Here is a 21,936-nt window from a genome sequence, read left to right on the forward strand (position 1 = left end):
ACCTGTCAGTCACAAAGAAATCATTATTTTTCAAATTTTGTGAAAGATGACATAAAATCCTTTTGTAGAGATAATTTTAACCTCCTTTTCTCCAAAATGACCAGTTTATGGCCAAACTCCATGTTGGCTGGGAGATTTTAATGCTTTTATTTTTGGGTTACACATATGCCCAAACAATTAAATCCCAAGTCTTGTGTGTCCTATGAAAAACTGATTTATGGGTTTATGCTCTACTTGGCTTGGTTATTCTACAATTAAAATTTCACAAGAAACAAAGCCCTTAGTAAAATGTTATGCAAGTTTTTCTATGGCAGCCCAAAGGAACAATTGTCATTGAACTTGAACTATTGAACCTTTTCAAAAAGTTCAAAGTTCGGGTTCAAGTTCAAAGTTCGAGTTCGACTGGAGCGGGTTGTATCACAGCTTTAGTTTTATGAGTGTAAGGTCTTTGTAATTTTGGGTCATTGAACTTGAACTTTGAACCTTCTTTGGTTCAAGGTTCAAGGTTCAAAGGTTCAATGCGTAGCAAAATATGAAAACAAAGTGATAAATGAGGCATATTGTGGGCAAAGTCTGTAATTTTGAGCCTTCTGATTGAACCCCACATGTTCAAGGTTCAAGGTTCAAGGTTCACAGGTTCAATGCACAGGAAAATGGAAAGGCAAAGCAATCAATGAAGCATATCATGGGTGCAGTTTGTGTTTTTGTACCTTCCGATTGAACCTCACAGGTTCAAGGTTCAAAGTTTGGGTTCAAGTTTCAAAGTTCAAAGTTTAGGTTCACAGGTTCAATTTCAGAGGTTCAAATTTAGAGTTCAAAGATTCATCAGATTAAACTAGATGAAGGTTCAGAGTGTGTGGGTTCAAAATTCAGCTAGTGTAATAATCCAATAACATTGGCATGTATATTGTTTATAGTTTTTCAATGCAACCTGTAACCACAAATTTTCCGAGTCTTTATTCTAAGACGAAAAAATTAGTCTCTGTTTGGGGGGCATAACTATTAGTTGAACCATTGGATCGTGTTGAATGTTTGATATGGTTTAGAAAACATAGTTTTCTAAATCCTCACTGGAGTGATTGCAAAAATATTATTGCGTTCAAAATTCATTGATCTCTGAGTATGGATCTATTAAAAATTCTGAGAAAAAGGTTATTATGAGAAGCTCACGGTGGGGACTCTTTTGAAATGGAGATCCAAATAGTAATTTATCCTAAAGATATAAAAAAATATGTCCACCTTTCAACACATAATTAGATATGTTTAATTTAAATTTTCTACAAATATTTCTTAGAAAGGAATGGAGGATAAAAGATTTGAAGCTAAAAAAAGAAGAGTTGTCAAGAAGAAGATAAAAGATAAAAGAGAAGATTAATTATTAATCTTTTCAAGAATTAGTTATTGATAACTGCAAGTCTCTTTTAAAAAAAAAGAGAGGCTATATTTATGTAATGAAAAAAAAGAGCAGGCCTTTCTTTTTTTTATCTTTCTGCTGTAAAAAAAGAGAGAGCAGCATTGTTTTCTAGACTACACAGTTTTATTTTTCAGAAGTGTTGAGTCTATGAGCTCACATTTTGGCATTGATGGAATGAATAAAATTTTGTTGATATATGCATTTCTCAATATTTTCTTTTGATTACAATGAGCTTTATTTCTCTTGTAATTACCTTTCATTGCATTTTCTGGTACATCAAACTATGTATATGCATTTGATTCTAAAACTTTGATTTTAGAAATAATTTGTATTTGGAAAGAAATTTGTTGTTAGCTCTTTGCCTGGGTTTTTTGATCCCCCTTTTCCTTTGAGGTATGAGAGAGACTCGATCAAAGTCCAAGGCATTTTGATTCTATTGGAAAGGGTATTTTCTTGGGTGTGGGTAATTAAACTGTGTTTTACTTATCTTCATTCACTTCATTATAAATATGCTATTCACATCTGTGTCATGGCTATGAGTAGATGTTAGTTTTCCTTTATTGCTTTTTGGTTAAAAGCATATTCAAAAAATATACTTTTTTATCCAACGAAGGGAGTTGTACCTTCATATCAAAATTCAGAGAGCACTTGCATTCGCCATTGCAAGTGAATCAAATGTTGGTTCTTGTTTTTGTCTTTCAATTTGGGCATTTGGGAGTCATTTTAAAAAGGTGTTTAAGAAGGACAAATCTGGTAACCAACACATATCTAGAGAGTAGATTGAGAAAAATAGTTCTAGATTTCAAACAAGAAAAAATCCTTGGTCTATGCTGATTTGTGCATGTGACCAACACTTTTTGACTAAATTTTAGAGGGATAAATCTACAAAACATATTGTTCTAGAATTCAATGTTTTAGCTAACAAAAGAATCTTCAAGCCTAGGGCACTTAGAATTCTTGACCAACATTCTTAGGCTTGGACTTGAATTATTGATTGTCTTCCTTCAATGAAAAGTGGAATAGTGATTGATCAATCTTAGTTTGTACGTTTCTAAGCTAAGACTCCTATTTTCCTACATTTTCTTTTGGTGAACCTGACATGTCTTCTATTTTCCATAATTTTTGTTGGGATTTTTTAGATCTAATAAGTTGGCTTATAAATTGGATAAAATAAAAAAATTGTAGTTTGAGAATATATTGGTTTATTGTATCATCAAACCTCTTTCTCTTATAGAAACTTTTTAGGTTTTTTCTAAAATTTTAGCAACTAGCCACACATATTATTATTCTTTCCAAGCTCCCTAAAAAGCCACCATCAAAAGATTATCTAAATTCTTAAGAGATTATTTTGGATATTCTATTATTAGGGAAAATCCTTTAGTATGTTTCCTAGAATTTTCTCGTCTCCCTCTTGATGTATGTGTCCCTAGCATTACTCACAATTAATATTGGAGAATAGCTTCACTATTAAGTGGGTTAAGAAATCCCTAGAGAGGAATGAAGAAGCTAGAAATTCCTACTTCATCATTGTATAATTTCTTCCAATGTTCTTTATGGCGTTAGATGCTAGTGAAATATGAATTTTCAATTTATTGTCATTATGAAGGAACATTTTTAGATCCAGGGAAAATTTGTGATCATAATTATATCAAAGAAGTTGGAATTGGGATGGTTATAGCTTGCATGAAAAGGAAATTTTTGTAATGGATTATCCCTTGATAAAAAAAAATGTACATTTAATGATCCCCTATAATCACATTATCATTTTTTGGAGGGACTCTTCACTTTAGGGGCATATTTTATGTGCATAGGTACCTCATCAAGCTTCATTTATTGAAACCCATATTTTTTATGAGCAACACTTATACTGAGAGGGGTTGAATCAACGTAAGAAAATATTTGACTTGCAAATTCAACAATCACAATAGATCAATCACATAAGATATACTAACTAAGAAACACATGATTTACATGGAAAACCTTTTGGGAGAAAACCACAAATAGACTACTTGGATCTATTATCTAAATCTAGCTACCAAAAAATGAAATTCTCTTATAATTTTTTGTAGGCACCACCCCACTAAAGACACCAATCCCTAATACTAAACACCCACTTAGTAAGAGACACCAATATCTTCTATTAGGAGGCACCAACCTCCACATTGAATCTAATGTCTTCAATGGATGATGATCATTTGATGACAACTATCACAAAATCTACTTGCAACTTCTTTGAACATTTAATTTATTCGTAAAAAATCTACTACAATAAGCCTACTCTACTCTAAATTAAATGATATTGCATTTTATTTCTTTATTTCTTTACCTCAACTTCATCTTCTATTTCTACCCCAATCATACCTCTTCACCCAAGAGGGGCTGGCCTTCTCAAAAAGGGTTGGCCTCATAAAAATAATAAAAAAATAAAGATACCCCAAATAATTTTGTAGTTTGTATTTCCTACACTAGATCTTAGGTTATCATTCATTTTATGGATTTTATTATATATTTCAAATCTGAAAGCTACAAGTTCAAGTAGAAATGGGTAAGTCAAAATATCAATATCAATTAAAATGTGTTTGCTTTCATTAATTATAATGTTTTCATTGTTGTAAGACAATGTATCAAATTTACTTTCTATCTCACTAAATCTTTTAAGAAGAGTATTCGTAGAGAGAGGCACAACATGAGTAGAAATAAGCTTAGGTATGATGTGTGATTAAATGATTTGATGCTATGAGATGATCTAAATTGAATTAGGGTTTTGTAACATTCCAATGCAAATATTTAAATATTTCATATTTGAATCACCAAGCACACTTATCATTTAAATGAATTTGAAAATTAAGGAGTCAAGACCACATGTGTAGTGATCATAACTAGATCGTTATGAAACAAAATGTGAAACATTAGATATGAGAGTTAGGTCTAAACTCTAAACCATTGGGGATCGAGGACTTCGAATCAAATAAGGTAAGTAATAACACTAATTTATCACATTCAAAACAATTATATGGCAGTGGACAGGTTTGAACACTTCTGATTTTATTCAATTAAACCGAACTGAAAACGCAATGTTACACATTTCCGGTCTTGATTTCGGTGAAGTAGCGAATTGCAAGACTATTTTGACGCCACTCCCAGTGCTATTTAAAAACAATGGTATCATCCACAACATTGAAGGCAAAACCAAGTAATGGCTGTAGCACAGTAGCCCTAGCATTTGGGAAGGTCTTGTGGAGGAGGCAATATGGATTGATTTGGCCCTTTTCCATTCTCCACCACGAATGGCATCTTCAATCCCCATGTTGTGTGCACTTCCAGATGGCAATGCATGAACCATACCCCTGTATACATATCAATTCAACAATCAGATGATAGAATTATATACAAAATGTAAACGAGATGAGAGGAAAATGAAAATTTATTGTTTATACCTGGATTGTCAGCTGTAAATCGGATGGCAGTCCACCCGCCTGTTGGCACTCCCACTGTGTTACGCTCTGGAGGATCTACTAAATTAAAGTTTGCTGGATCTTTATTAGGGTTGTAGTTACCCAACCCTGAACCCACTATGAAGAAATTGAAGCCATGGAGATGAATTGGATGGTTATCCACAGTCAGGACGCTAGTGTCCTGAAGAATTAACTGCACTGTTGAATTGTATGAGAGATGAGTGAGTCTTGTCCCTTTGGAAGTGAAGAGATTCTTTGGCGGTGTGCCTGTGTAATTGAAAGGAGTGGGAGGGTTGTCTGGGAAATCTTTAGTGAAAACCCCATTGATGTTATTATAATGTGCTTGCAGAAGGGCCATGGTGGGCATGACGAAGCTTACATTGTTGATTGAAGCAGATGCACGGCTGCCATTTATGCAGGTTGAGCATGAGTCCAGTGCAAGCCCCACAGTGAACAACAGATTGCGGTCTACTGTCTGTGGGACTTTTGCAGTGTATTGGGCAGAATTTAAGCTCCTGATAGAGTTGCTAAAGTTTGCGGCAAATGCGGTATCATTTGGAGCTGGGATTCGGGGCATCACAATCATGTTGGAGGAAAAAGATGAATTGGGTGCATTGATGTATTGCAAGATTGCAGTGGCGGTTCTGTTGTCTACAGGAACAGGGGCATCCATGAAGGGGCGAGCGGCCATGAAATACCTGCCTGGGTTTTTGTTTGCATGGAGCAAAACGTTTGTGGTTTGTCCCGGGGCAATTACTACAGATTTGGTCTCAAATGGCTTGGTGTACACTGCATCTACCTCCACCACTTTGAGGTGGTGACTTGCCACATCAAAGAAGAGCTCATCATTCAGTGCAGCATTGATTATTCTCAGCAGGTATGTTTTGCCCTGCTCCACTGGAAGCACAAAAGTATCTGCAAAACAGGAAAGATTGCAATCTTTTGTTATAAGATTTCAGCATTCATAACACATACCATTTAGCAAGAATCCTAAGGATTCCTTTATTCTACTAAATATTGTCAATATTGCTTGAATGGTAAGTCTGAGAGCAAATCTCATTAGGGAAGCTTAAGTAGCACTTTCTAACCTTCTAGGCCTCTATTTGTTTAGATTAGTAGACAATGTGCGACTTAGTTGGCTCATCTAAATCATGCTAATCTACACAGTATAATTTAGGTGGTTCATCTAAATCACATTAATCAAACCCACACATTAATCTGAAATTACAGTAAGCTATTCTAGTATGATCAAAACTTAGAGTGTGCTTTTTAAAACAAACCCTGAAACAGAGAAGTCTAATCAAAAAAATCTTTACTTGAGACTGATTGCTTGCTTTACCTTTGATAGGACATGTGAAGGTGCCTAGTGGACCTGGTTTTCCATTAATGGTATGAGTATCAGACACATTGGGAGCTCCTCCTGACTTAAGTGCTTCATTTATAACAGCCTCCACATCTGCGTTCCACCACTCCCCTACATCCACAGGAAACCATAACTCAGTACCAGTGTTATATGCCATAAATAATCATGAAATCATATCAAATATAGCTCACTGGTTTGATAACCCTTTCACTGACCTAGAATCAATGTGATTTCCTTATGGGGTTTGGGGAATGGATAAGGCACGTTTAGTTTCGGTAAAATAACAAGGGCTCCATAGACTGTTGCTCTCAACCATAGAATATGAGCATGCCAGAAGAGAGTGCCCCGTTGCCCAGTGATGGTGAAGTTGTAAGTATAAGACTGCCCAGTTTGAATGGGGCATTGAGTGATATAAGCAGGCCCATCAGCCCATCCTGTACGCAGCTGTCTTATACCATGCCTGCAATGACAATTTCGACCATAATTCAAACCCATCATAAATCTTCTATAATTCTAAATCTATAATATTAATACCAGACCATACCAGTGGATGGAGAGATTGTATTGGACGTGATTGGTGACTTTGATAAGTACTGTATCACCCTCCCTAGCATAAATAGTTGGCCCTGGGAACTGCCCATTCACTGTGACAATGGGCTTTGTATGACACAGTCTGCTAACATTCTTCAGTTGTATCTGCAACATCAATTTGCAAAACCATTCACAGTAAGATCAAGGGTGAGTATCAAGATATAATCATTGTTTGGTTCAGTTTAGGCTGGGTTCAATTCCATTTTCACAAAATATGATTTTGAATCAAATACTTTGGAATTTGAATCTACACAAGAAAAATCAAATCAGGATTTTAGATAAAAACTCATTTTAAAAATATTTTGTATTTGCATTACCTAGTGTGAACATTATGTCTTAAACAACATAAGTTAAGTTTTGACTTGTTTAGATGGTTCATTGGAAATCATACTAACAGGTGGACTCTATTCGAAAAACTTGTACTAAACAAGTCAAACTTAGAATGTGTCCGGCATAAAAAATTGAATGTACATATACTAATAATCGATTAATCGATTAATGCTAGGCATACAATACTTACAAATTTGAATCCACACCAAATAGATTCACATTGTAACAATTAAACAAAACTTACATCATATTTATAATGCCTGGTTTTTCCCTCTACCATCCAGACTGAAATAGAGAGAAGCACAAAAAAGACTGTTACTGTTGGCAGCACTGAGTTCACTGCTCTCCCCATTGTTTCTCAAACTTCTTTTTCTTCTCTTCTTCTCTTTCTTCTCTTTCTTTGTTACTCTCTGTACTTCACTAACTTTGACTCCTTGGTCCTTTATACACAGAATAAAGGAAGCCACAGACGTAAATCTTAACCAAATATCAGACAAGAGTTTGTTGGGTAACAATAAGAAACAAAGTGGAAACGTGAGAAGCAAATATAAGTGTTGGTGGACTAAGTAACTTGTTACTCAACGTCTGGTGCGACCTCAAATTGCTATGTTCTGTAAACCATTTCATCAAATATAGACCCACGCTTTCTGTAAAACAATTCCTAGAAAATGTTTTGTCCAACGTATAGTCCCTTAAAAAAGATTAAACAATGGAACAGATCCCTCAAAATCTACCACCTCAACCTCCATTTTTGGAGCTTAAAGCAAAAGATTTATTATTATGTTTTGTCAACCTTTGGTTGGTTAGATGCAATTTTGGGGGTGTGTAGAGTTTTGACATGAATATATTGATTGTGAAATTTTAAATATTAATGAAAAATAAGGAATGTGAAGAGCCACATGAGATAAATGGATGCCCTAGATATAGTAATGTTAGTGGCATGAAAATCAAAGCACAACATTAAACTATAATTAAGACTTCCAATTTATTTAACTTATCTTAATTATAAATAGATAGATAATTGAAGAAATATGTTTAGAAATAATTAATATTATGAAATTTTATTTTCATATGTTCAACTATAATAGAATCTATATATTTATGATGTTGGAGTCTTTTTTCTATTCATTTTGTAGGAAAACTATAAATTAAATTTGGAAGGAAAATAAAAGAAACAATATAGATCAATTAAAGATACAATAAATTTATCTCAGAGAACCTAAATTTCAAGGAAGAAAAACTCTATAGCAAAAGCAAAATAATTGACCACCTTGTCCACTATATCTAATAAAAATTTTAATATTAGGCCCCTTGAACATGCAACCATCTTGAAGCAACAATTTTTAGTCTCTAGAATCACTTGAGAAAACACTCTTAACAATTTATTAGAGCTCTATTTGACCCTCTTGATAATTTATCTAAAAAAAAAATTTAATGGGTCTCATTAATAATTTTCTTCTCCATGTCTTAAATCATATCCTTGTTTTGTTGCAAATCTAGACCTTTTCTTTGTTATGGCATTTTACTTTAAATATCTTTATATCCACACATTATATATATGTTATGTTTTCCCAAGCTTATATGTCTTTGTCATGATTCAATTTTAGATTTAAATTATCTATAATCTTGCAAGATACTCCAATCTACAATTTGACTCACTTCATATCACTTCCCTTGGTGGACATCAAATTCCCTCTCAAATGTAGTTGAATGAGAAGCTCAAATTCTATAACATTTCACTTTTCCATGTCTTCCTTTTCTTCTAAGAGTCAAGATAATAGTTGATCAAAATGTCAAGGTTTCTTGCATTTGAAATGTTGAGTATTTTATGTCCATATGTTTGACTTTAATATTAAATTAAGTGACAAGGGTTGTGATAGAGCTAATGGATTCTTGGTTTCCCTAATGGTATGATCTATGCTTGTTGGAGAGTATGTTGTGCAATTGTCTGTAAGATGAAGTTGGTCTTAAGAAGAATATGAGTTATGGTCTATGTATACATTCTTGTAGGTACTAATTTAAAATATTTGGCATTTGTATGTCTTTGTCAATCATTCAATTTGGATACTTTATTTGTGTATTGAGAAATGGATGTTGTATGTTTTGAGGACTACAGAGGGAATTGGGGTTAAGGTGTGAGACCATGACACTTAGAGCCAATGCCACTATTTTATCATCTTGCAAAAATGAAATTGGTGACATGCATGAAAGTGGGAAAGTTTCTTCATTGATCCTAAGTAGTGAAGATTAATTCAAGGTGAATTTACTCATTTATGCAAGTGCTTCTCTTTTATCCATAATTGTGTATTAATGTGATCCATGCTTGGACTTAGTTGACATGATTTTTCACATGTTCTCTTGACAATAAGACTTAGAAAATAATTTTTTATTATTGTATACACATGTTTTTGAAATGTAATTGGGGTTTGATTGGTTTGTCTAAGATTTTTCTTGATATAGATGCTTGTCCCTTGATTAATAATTCTTGTTATAAGAAATTTACCATTTTAGTTCAAGCTTAGTTTTTTCATGCATATGTGTGCCACAATTCTAGAGATGGCATTGACCGCAAAAGCCTTTTCATGATATAAATTTCCCCATAACTAGACTTGGGTAATTTCAGGAGATTTATATGTTGTATGTATATTCTTCGGGCCATATTTTCTAGTCATCTATTTTATAATTAATTAGTTAATTCTTACATTAATTTATAAAACCACTTCAAAATATGTTTGATACCCTTAGGTTTACGAAACATGAATAGATCAAGTGCTAGTCGACCTTAGGAGTCATGTCCCTTAATCGAATATTGAATATATATTGATTGTAAATCTTATCAAGATATAACTGATATACAAAGATAAGAGATATGTGTATGAAGCAGAGACTAAGACCTGCATTTTGATATGAAGTTATACTATAATAGAATTAAAGAGAATGGTTATATGTTTATGCTTATGTGATGAATGAATATGTCCTTGTTAATGATTGCATATGGATTGTTTATTCTATTAAGTCAATTCTGCAAATGCTTAATTCTCTTGTGTTGTCCTTTGGGGTATAAACTGACTACATAAGATATCTTGGGGTATAGATCTCCATACTATACAACCCCATTTATTTTGCTAACATTGATGAAAAGAAAAGATCGAAATATAAAAATATCAAAGATCAAATATAAAAGATAAAATATCAAACTAAGAAGATGAGGGAGATCGCTCGTAGTGGGCCATGTGACTGTTGATGGTCTCCCTCATCTACTTTATCTATTTTTTTGATGTAAATGTGATGAAGTTTTGATAAACTTATAAATGATAGCAAGATGTGAAATTTAAGAGATAAATCAAGATCAAAGATGGTTAGGAAGAACTTAAATAAGATTAAAAAAAATGCATGATGGAGGATATGGATAGGATAATCAAGATCATTTGAAGAAAGGAAAAAAAAATGCATTTAGATCTAGGTTGAGGGATATATGATGGAATGGATGACTTAGAGGTGTATGAAGCTTTTAAATGAGAAAGGTTGGATGCTAGTATAGGTTTTTCTTTGATACGTGTTGCTTGGATAGGTATGATTGGAGCTTGAGGAGGATTATGATTAGGAGGGGGATTAGTAGGATGTTAGGATCTTGGGATGGAAATATAGGAATACATTGAGTTGGAATGAGATCATGAGGTGTAGATGGAGGAACAATTTAACTTTTAATTGGAATGTGATCATTAGATGAGATGGGATATCTTTATTTTGAGGGGGAGGATCATCATTGAATGGGATGGAAGGTATTTTTTGATCTTGATTAGAAAAAGGATCATGAGATGTCATGCAAGGGATACTTTGATCTTGATTTGGAAATGGATAATTGGATGTTATTGGATTCTTATGCATTGTAGGTTTACACATAGGAAGTTCACTTTTGATGGAAGGAAGTCCTTTTGTAAGAGTTATGGTATAATCATATGCAACAACAGAATAATCATCATTGTTAGAATTTCTACCCTTATGAGAGGAATCTTCTTTTCCATGTTTAGGAAGTGGATCCTTAAATGTATTGATATTATTTTTAGGTATGGAAGGGGTATCTCTAATAGTAATGTAATTGTTGTCTATGTATGCTTGTGTTTTTCTTATATCATTACATGTATTCTCGATCGTGAAATGAATACCATTGTAATTAAACTCAGTTTGAATGTTTTCAATAGGTAGTCGAAGAAAGAGAGATTTGAAATATTTGTAATGCATAAGGTTATTAATATATATAAGTATTTATATGATCAAATAAGTTATGGGTATATAATTGTTTTTTTTTTGTTTTGGTAAGGGATGCCAATTGTAATGTTAGGTACTCTAGAGAGACCAGTGGGTCGAAGACTCCTAGCCAAGGAATTATTATATTCTTGTGGACTCTATAAGGTGTACATAGAAGGTAAACCTAAAATGAACTTATGATGGACCACAAGGGAAGTGACTATATATCTCATTTTGCAATTGCAAAGGGGAAGTCCATACCATTAAGTATTCATGAATGTGAGTTATTTTTATGTTTTAGTCTTGATATTTATTCTTACCAAACCCTAGGAAGAGAGTAATCTCCAAGTTGAGTTAAGAGGTGAGTGAACAATGACTTTTATGAAAAATAAAACTCTGGCCAAAGTGTCGTATCTGTCATTGCATGCAACTAGTCAGTTCACAAGTGTCGCCAGAACATAGATAATCCAGATTGGTCACACTTAGTTAGAAGATAGTCTAAAGTAGTATGGTCAGAATGAGATATGTGGCACACGACACCAACACTCAAATGACACCACATAGGTCTCCTTGTCTATACTCCTCGTGAAGGATAGGTCCACTTATAGTAGGAAGGTGTGTGAGAGACCGTTGGTTTGTGGTTGGATGAGTAGTGCCCCAATGATGCTCTCCCTCTTATAGTTGAGTAGTCGAGGCTTGGGAGATAAATAAAGTGTTCCTAGCAAGTATATATGGTAAATTTTATTTATGTCATGTTTTTTATCATGATTTTCAATGCAATTGAAAAGAAAAGATTTCCTTTCATAGTGTTTCTAGACAAAAATGTTAAGTATTTTAATCTGAAAATATATTTATGTTTTGAAAAAAGATGTTGTTCTTTTACTATCATTATGAAATTTATCTTGTGTAAAAGTAAATGTATTTATTTCCTAAGAGTTTAGGGTTCGAGGTCATTACAATCAATCAAAGTAAAAGGGGTTGAGAAACTTAAACACATGTTTTATGGGTCATAATGTAGCCTTGTAATTTTTAACTATAACCCATGTTTCAACCCTCTTTTGCTCCAACCCTAATGTCACCTATTGGCATCACTAGGTAGGCCCCATCTCGGAAGTTGTCCTCTCCTATTTCCTGATAGACGGGTCCTATTTTTAGAGGACTATGGCATGAAGCACCTTGGTCATGGACCATGGACCAAGGTGCCCCAAAATACCCTGGTCCCCCTTAAACATGTCCCAATTATGGGGCGATCCCTTTCCCTTCCCAATTGAATTCGGTCCTTGTGGCTACACTTGACCATTGGAGGTCAACCTAATCGGTAATTTACCTAGGAAACCCTATATAAAGGGATCGTATCAATTCATTTCAAGAGAAGTCACCATACCCAATCATTCATGCATTTGTGTAGATTCATTATCAAGCATTTTTAGAGATTCAATGCAACATTTCATCCTTCAAGCTTTATGGAGCAAATTTACATCAATCTTCATGCAAGTATGTGTGTTTGATTAATTTTTTCATGTTCATGTGTTTGTCATGCCATTACATTCAAAGAGAATTACATCATCAATCATTTAATCAACAATTACAGATCTAAGGTATATCTCCCAGTATTTACTTCAGTATTTACATTATTCAATTCAAGGTTACTTCCTAAATTAGGGTTTGACCTAAGGAAAACCCTTATTCACAACATATTTCCCTCTTTTTTTATGTGCAAGAAACTATTGGCATATGTGTAGAGTATGATGACATGATGATATTGTATGTTGTCATTGATGTCAATAAGCTGAAGAGTGAACCGGTATATTGAAGTAAGCAACTAGCAAGAGAATCGGTATGATGTTGTGAACCGGTATATGTGAAAAAGTGAAGCAATATGTTTGTCCAAGTGAACCGGTATGTTGGAATGTGAACCACTATATGGAATGTTTTGTACCAAGGTTTCATATGATATGACTATCGATTGGTAGTCTTAGCTTCATGGTTTTCGGTTGAAGTGTTCCAAGCCTATGTGATTCAACCGATGACATCGTGTGATGTGTTAGCATTGTAATGGAGATCAGATCATGTTGCCACTTCAGCCTTGTGCGCATGAATGATCTTGCATGAAGGAAATTGATCCTATCTACCTCAAGAATGTGCGAAGTCTCTGCAAATGGTGGAGAACGTGTGATGGGTTATCGCCTCCAAGAAGCAGTGAAGAACGAATGTTGGATAATGTCTTGAGATCTGTTCAAGACTGTACCATCCAGAAAAGGAAAAGAAGCAAGAACCAGTGGTGAACCAAGACAAAGCAGAGAAATGGATGATGAGGAGATCCTGATGGAATTTGAAGCTCTTCTTGCCAAGAGACTTCCTAAAGAAACAGGTAAATACAGAGGTAAGCTCCCTTTGAAATGATTTTCTTGTAACTGAATATGACACATTTTTGTAAACTATCATAATGGTGATAATAAGGAAAAACCAAAAAAGTTCAAGAAGTTCAAAGGAGGAAACCGGAGAAACTGTTTTGTTGCAATTGATGAAGGTGTCACTGATGAGGAATCAAAAGATGAAGAAAATGAAGATATTGTGTTTGTAGCAGTCAAGGAAGATGTGTTAGACAAGAAGGCTCTTGTCTCCCACTTTGATAATTCCAATGAGTGGATTATTCACAGTGGTTGTTCTCATCATATGACTGGTGACCGAAGTAAGTTTCTATCTCTGGAAGAATATGATGGTGGTGTGGGGCGTGTGCAAAAAGATGGTGGTCAGAAAAGTGGACACCACCCAAAAAAAACTTGGAAAAACAGGCAGCGTGTACACAGTTTTAAAATTTCAAATTCTCGCATACGCGTTTAGGTTTGTTCTTCCCGAGCCTAGAAAAGGTAGCACGTACGCACTGAGCTTAGGAAACTGAGCACGTACGCGCTATGCCTAGGAAAATTAGCACGTACGCGCTGCTTATAGGAAAATGAGTGCGTACGTGCTAATAATCCTAGTAAAACTGCATACGTGGTGCCTGATGAAAAAAGTTTTTTAAAAAAACTGGATCCTCATTTACCCGAAAAGCGTGTTTTTTACTTTCTTTTTTTCCCATTTTCTAACCTAAACCGCGAACGGGGTGCGAAATTTGTCCTCAAGCTATGGATAAAGGTTAGTTTTTATTTTTTTTTGTTTTTCTTTCTGGTTTATGCAATTTGTTTTACATTTTGAATTTAATTTCATTAATTTTGATTAGGTTTTTTCATTTTTTGTTTCAAAAACTAGATTCTTCTAATCCAAAACAAGAACAACCAAATGCACCTCCTGAAAACCCACAAGAACAACCAAATGCACCTCTTGAAAACACACAAGAACAACCCCCAATTCTTCCTTTTGACCACACAGCCGAAACAAAGGAAGAATTAATTAATCAGTTAGGGCAAAATACATCCAAAATCAATAGACTGATTGTAAAATTGAAAACTTCTAAACTTGACCATCATCAATCCCTCACCGCTAGCCTAGAAACATTAGCTAGTGGTGCCATAACTATTTCCATAGAAATTACCAAATGGGGAAGCTTTAGGGATAGGTGTCATCAATTCTATGCCAATGGGCTATCATACGATGGAGTTAAAAACAAAAATATTTCTAAACAACAAATTTGTGCCCTTTTTGTTGACCCCAAAACTGGTCAGTCATTACCTCCTAATGCAAAGAGGTTTCCCATACATTGGTGTACCAATGTGCAGATGAAGAATCTTTTTTGGCAGAGGTGGTGGATGGTCTTTGATGATCCACCTTGTAATAATTATGAGGTGCCATTATAATTTTTGAGAAAAATATATTGTGAGTTTGTGCTCAATGTGCGCCCAAATTATCTTGACATGAGAGAGTTTCATGGTAGAGGTGGTGGCTCTGCCCAAGATAGACCTGGAGCCCATAGGTGATTAGCCACGGAGAGTCGCCGCCCCCTGGCACCCAAACCCAAGGTACATCAGGCTGTCCCATTAGAGCTGAAAGAGTCGATGGAGCTACAGACTCTTCAGGCAGCCACAGCATTGACTGGTGCCATCATCCAGCATGGGACATCATTAGCACACCCTATTGTATTGGATGATGAGCTGTTAGAGGGCGACAAAGAGCCCATCGAGCATATGTGTGTCAATTGCTCGGGGATATGCTCGGGGATAGATGATGCAGCCGGTGCAGATGGATACTCATATCATCTATGCATGATTTGCGGTTGTAGATGTCAAGCTCACACGGTTGAGGATGTCGCACTAACAGATGAGTTGATGGACATGGTGTTTGCCCATGAGCCACAAACATAGGTGTGTTGATTTGAATTCATAACATTTTACTTATCAGTCACTTTAATTTTGTAATTACATAAATGAATTTTCATTTATACATCAATTTAAATTGAGACAAATAATATGCATTTCAGGATGCAGTAGCGGTATCCCATACACCTCCCCCAGTTACCACAGCTACAACTTCGATGCCTGAGGTATAAATTTTGTAACATGTTAAAACAGAATAATACACTTTGAATTCAAAAAAATACAACATATACTAACTATCTTTAATGCTTGGTCCAATTTCTGGTTTGTAGGTGTTGACAGGGGACGAAATGTCCCAGATTTATGACATCATGTTGTCGGCGATCGATTTTGGCCTACAAGGCTATACGGTATTATATTTTGTACAACTCTTTTTATGTATTGTTTGATGGAATATGCAAGTCATTTCATTTTAGATTTTTAAAATTATGTTTAATTTATTATCTGTACTAATATCTCATGTTAATTTTTTGTTTTTAGGGCACCCCCTCCGCGTCTAGGGCTCGTCCAAAGAAAAAGAATATCTCGAAGACGCCAAAACATGTGAAGAAGGTAATTGAACACATTTTTAGTTGTAGAATTGTTTGAAAATGTTGAAATCAAGTATTAGTTGGGGTTTGTAGATTGATTAGTGTTTTTTGTCTATTTTACATGTACAACGGCCATTGAGCTTTGTGGATATGTTGAATGCACCTGATTCGCCTGCGAATCAAGAGAGGGCAGAGGTATGTATCTCTACTTTATTTTCTTGATTTCATGATTATATGAACGCGTACATGTGAACTTGTGATATATTATAATCTTATATTTTTTCATATAGCAAATATCCATACCTATTTCGTCAATGGCGAACCCTCCTCCTTGCACTGGAGAAGCATATCAGGATCTGGTACACTTTTGTTTAATATGTAAAATTAATTGTATTTAATCTTTGTACATTTTTTGTATAGGTAATAGCTACCATTTCTACATCGATGGTGAGCCATCCTCAGTCCATTGGAGACGCATCTGAGGCACAGGTACGTCATTGTTCTCTATATTATAGCTTTTAAGTGTTTTTGATATATTTATGTTAGTACATTGTATTAATTGTACATTTAATCTACAATAGACTTGTTCGCGGTATGGCCATAACGTGGATCCATTTAAGTATGTCTTCAAGAAAACTCCTAAGAGTGGCAAGGAGAGGAGAGCGAAGACATTAGCTCCTGGATCAGCCAATGAGGTAATCTACATTTCAATTGCAAAGGAATTAAAGTTAAATGCATAGTTCTGATGTCAATTGTGAACTATTCTCTACAAAAGAATTCTAACTTGGCTTTTGAATTGTGGTTTTGCAGCCATCTACAGAGCCACGTACTGCACCAAAGAGGCTTGATTTTGACGATCCACCAGAAGTTTAGGATCATATAGTGTTAGTTTTGGTCATAGAATGACCAATACATATAGATATATTCTACATTTTTATTGTATATCGATTTGGACATGGCATATGCCACATTTTTGTAATACTTGTATTGACTTGGCAGACATGCCTTTTTTTATATATATAAATATCGATATTCGATCCAATAAATGTGTAATGAGTTCATTATTTTGTATTCGTTGTATTTTGTGGTTGTCCTTTTATAAATTTAAATGAATATTTGTATATGTAATCAACAATATGAATATAAACAACAAAAATATATGATATAAAGCATTGCAATCTTTGAATATGATTTGATAAAATTTCTAAAATGTTGAATTAACCATACAAAACTCCTTGTATTTAGTTCATTATTGTGTATTTGTTGTATTTGGTGGCTGCCCTTTTATAAATTTAAATGAATATTTGCATATGTAATTAACAGTATGAATATAAACAACAAAAATCGACAATATGAATTTAAACAACAATGTGTTTGGTGTGAGAGCACCCTCACGCTCGCAATGGTCAAATTTTATTCCTTATGTGCACAAACTGACATCGTGAGCACATCCAGGTGGGCATGTTTATGCTAGGCATGTCCCTATCATGCATCCCAAAGCACCAGAATGTCGAGAGTCATACCCTACCGGTGAGACCTCTCAAGTGCCCTGAGTCCAAAAAATTGTCAAAATTTGACGGACTATTTCTTCCAATCCACAACACATACGGTCAATCTATTTGATCTCGTGGGGTCATGTGAGGCTCCTCTACAATGGCCTATCTCGGTTTTTGACGACTCGAAGCCATTTTCAATTAGTAACATTTTTTCGCCTACTCAAAAAATCGGCAGTTGCTTGCAAGGAAAAGTTGCAAGATTGGCTAGAATTGATTATGTTCCTCATGTGCACAAACCGACGTTGCGAGCACATCTGGGTGGGCATGTTTACACTAGGCATGCCCCTTTTGTGCATCCCAAAGCACCAGAATGTCGAGAGTTATACCCTACTGGTGAGATCTCTCAAGTGCCCTGAGTCCAAAAAATTGTCAAAATTTGACGGACTATTTCTTCCAATCCACAACACATACGATCGATCTGTTTGATCCCGTGGGGTCACGTGAGGCTCCTCTACAATGGCCTATCTTTTTTTTTTTATGACTCGAAGCCATTTTCAATTAGTAGCATTTTTTCACCTGCTCAAAAAATCGTCAGTTGCTTGCAAGGAAAAGTTGCAAGATTGGCTAGAATTGATTATGTTCCTTGTGTGCACAAACCGACATCGCGAGCACGTCTAGGTGGGCATGTTTATGCTAGGCATGCCCCTATCGTGCATCCCAAAGCACCAGAACATCAAGAGTCATACCCTACCAGTGAGATCTCTCAAGTGCCCTGAGTCCAAAAAATTGTCAAAATTTGACAGACTATTTCTTCCAATCCATGACACATACGGTTGATCTGCTTGATCCCATGGGGTCACGTGAGGCTCCTCTACAATGGCCTATCTCATTTTTTGACGACTCAAAGCCATTTTCAATTAGTAGCATTTTTTCGCCTGCTCAAAAAACTATCAGTTGCTTGCAAGGAAAAGTTGCAAGATTGGCTAGAATTGATTCTATTCCTCGTGTACACAAACCGACATCGCGAGTGCATCCAGGTGGGAATGTTTACGCTATGCATTCCCCTGTCATGCATCCCAAAGTACCAGAATGTTGAGAGTCATATCCTACCGGTGAGATCTCTCAAGTGCCCTAAGTCTAAAAAATTGTCAAAATTTGACGGACTGTTTCTTCCAATCCACAACACATACGGTCGATCTGCTTGATCTCATGGGGTTGCGTGAGGCTCCTCTACAATGGCCTATCTTAGTTTTCAATGACTCGAAGCCATTTTCAATTAGTAGCATTTTTTTGCCTACTAAAAAAACCATCAGTTGCTTGCAAGGAAAAGTTGCAAGATTGGCTAGAATTGAATCTATTCCTCGTGTGCACAAACAGATGTCGCAAGCACGTCTGGGTGGGCATGTTTACGCTAGGCATGCCCCTGTTGTGCATCCCAAAGCACTAGAACGTTGAGAGTCATACCCTATCGACACAATGTAGAAGTTGCTTGACAACTTTTTTGACAATTTTTTTGACAACAATGACAATTTTTTCTCAAATTGTATCTAGTCTCAATCTATCACCCCTATGACCCGATAATGACTCAAATAATTATCCATGATTATACAAGAATCAAGAATGCTCATGATTGACTAGGGACACATCACATATACTCAAAACATAGTCACAAAACATTGACACACAAAATAGTCACATAACATTGTCACATATTATTCAAATCAGCTCTTGGCTATTTGATTATACAAAAAATTCTCTTACAAATAATCTCATGGGCTTTTATACAAAATTTGGCATTACAATATATGCGATTCAACTCATCGCCATTTTAATATACAAATCATCTCATTGGATTTTATACAAAATTTGGCATTACAATATGTGTGATTCAGCTCATCGCCATTTTAATATACAAAATTTGGCATGTACCTATGTACAAATCAGCTCATTGCCACTTAAATATATAAAATTATGCCCCTAAACATGTAAAAATCAGCTCATGGGCATTTATATATACAAAAATTGAATATAGAACAATTTGTCGATGATTTATACAAAATTCTCAAAATCATTCTACTCTGAACCATAGAATCAATCAAGTGAGCCTTCAGGATCAGCTCTAACCCATATTGTGTCAAGTATTGCCTCGTGGTCAGTTTCATGAACTTTCCATAAAATCTTGTTATGAGGTCTACCACGATACTTCATCAAATGAATATGTGTTGCAACACCAAGGTTAGAGAAATGAAGAATATGTTTGTGTGTTTCAAAGTCCTCGAACAACCAAACATCAGAATTCTTGATAGGGTATCTCTAAAGCCATCTTCCTGTCACGACAACAAACCCTATTGGGTACTCAATACCTTTTCCATCAATGATTGTGGTTGTCAATTTTCTTTTAGGCTCAACACAACGACACAAATAGTAATATGTTCCTTCTTCATTATTCTCTTTTGCAACAACTGCATACACATGACCTGCATTTTATAAAGTGTTAATTAATACCAAAAATAAAGTATGATGTACAACAAAATGAACCAAAAAGAATACTTGCAAAAAAAATAACTCAAAAAATCACCTGAATCCACTAGGTCAGATACATGGTCAAAATCCATTGATGTCTCCATCTGGCTCAATTGTAGTGCTTTGGGAATTTGATATGAATCAATGGGAACCAATGGTCTACAAGACCATTTGTCAACCCACTCTTCTGATTCACATTCTTCCCACAAACAATACATGCATGAAGAGCAAAAACATACCATCTGTCTCATATAAATTACCAATGAACTTGAATTTGAACTCATAAATGAGTGCATGTCACTCGATCCTACAACTGTACAACAATCTAGATAGTTTTTTAATGTTAGATTTAGTAATCAACCAAAAATATCTATGAACCAATGACGTACCTGGATTACCTGGACCCATCGTAGACTTACACCATCGCACAATTGTTTCTGCATCTACCAACTCAGCACCACCTTTGTACTTCAATTCTTCCCTGGCTAGGGCTCTTTTCACACATGCTCTTGCACCATCGTGCTCTCCCTTACCATGTCCAGCCTCAGTGAAATTCCAAAAATGTTTTACACCACTTGTCACATGCATCCTTGTTAGCCAATAAAACATCCTTGCATTCTTGAATTGTGCGGTGCAATTATCTGACCATATTAAGTGTCGGTTGTATCGTATGTTCCTTTCTCTTAAACTATCATAGAAAACTTTAAAGCATCCTTGTACAAACTCCGATGAATGAGTATGATCATCACTTATGTAGAAGTGATACTCTCTTACAACCTTTCTATCCTCCTCTGTGCTATCATCTGCATGCATGAATGCTATGTGTACAAAAATAGAAACTTGTGTAGAGTGATAATACATGGATTGCACTTCATTTTGAGGTTGTAGAGTATAATTTTTAGTGAAATCAATGATAGAGACAATGGTGCCAAGAGGAAATGTGTCCTTACAAAACTTGAATTGATCATCTAACCATCGAGCTCTATGTGTATGCATTATGTACTCATAAACTAGTTTCTCTTGAAACATTTTCATAAATTGAGCTACACATATATCATTTTTCACTATCTCACATCTCTTCAAATCTTTTCCATCTTTAACTCCATATGTGACTGTCTTGTATTTTCCAAAAGAAACTAGTTTCGTACCAATTTCATGTGTGGTCTCCAAATGTATGCATCTTGGTAAACGTTGCAAACCACCACATATAGCACAAGAACTTTCCAAACAAGGCATCTTATAATAAATGCAACCATCATGTCTATTACATAACATACTTGAAATAAATTCTCTTGCCGACTTAGGAGGTGCTTGTATATTACATTCCTGCAAAACATCGTTAGTGTGCAAAGTAGAACAAATATGACAAAAAATATCATAATGCATGGAAAATTCAATATGCATCCTACAACAACACGTGGTGCGTACATGATTAATCTTAATATAAAAAGGTTTTGCCATTTCAAAAAATCTTTGAGAAATTTTTATTTGAGGAAACTTTTGAAGGAATCTTTCATAAAATTTAGTTTGAGTCATATCCAAATAGTGTTTCGCATGTGGCTCATGATTTTTAGACCCAATTCACCTTCTAACAACATCTCTTTGGTTGGGTGATACTCTTGTGTTGTCATGCCAAAAATTTTCAATTAATGTTTTTAGTGCATCTACAACAA

General features: G+C 35.1%; 1 protein-coding gene across 1 annotated transcript; it reads right to left on the minus strand.

The window, feature by feature from the left end:
- Positions 1 to 4,586: 4,586 nt before the first annotated feature.
- Positions 4,587 to 7,541, minus strand: LOC131034400 (laccase-11-like). The gene is made up of 6 exons (XM_057965869.2): positions 7,398 to 7,541; positions 6,777 to 6,928; positions 6,448 to 6,692; positions 6,209 to 6,343; positions 4,852 to 5,784; positions 4,587 to 4,761 (listed from the first exon to the last, which is right to left on the minus strand). Exons 1-6 carry the CDS (start codon positions 7,503 to 7,505, stop codon positions 4,631 to 4,633), a joined length of 1,704 nt encoding a protein of 567 aa, XP_057821852.2. The 5' UTR covers positions 7,506 to 7,541; the 3' UTR covers positions 4,587 to 4,630.
- Positions 7,542 to 21,936: the final 14,395 nt, after the last annotated feature.

This window comes from Cryptomeria japonica, chromosome 4, assembly GCF_030272615.1.
Source record: "Cryptomeria japonica chromosome 4, Sugi_1.0, whole genome shotgun sequence".
Taxonomy (NCBI): Eukaryota; Viridiplantae; Streptophyta; class Pinopsida; order Cupressales; family Cupressaceae; genus Cryptomeria; species Cryptomeria japonica.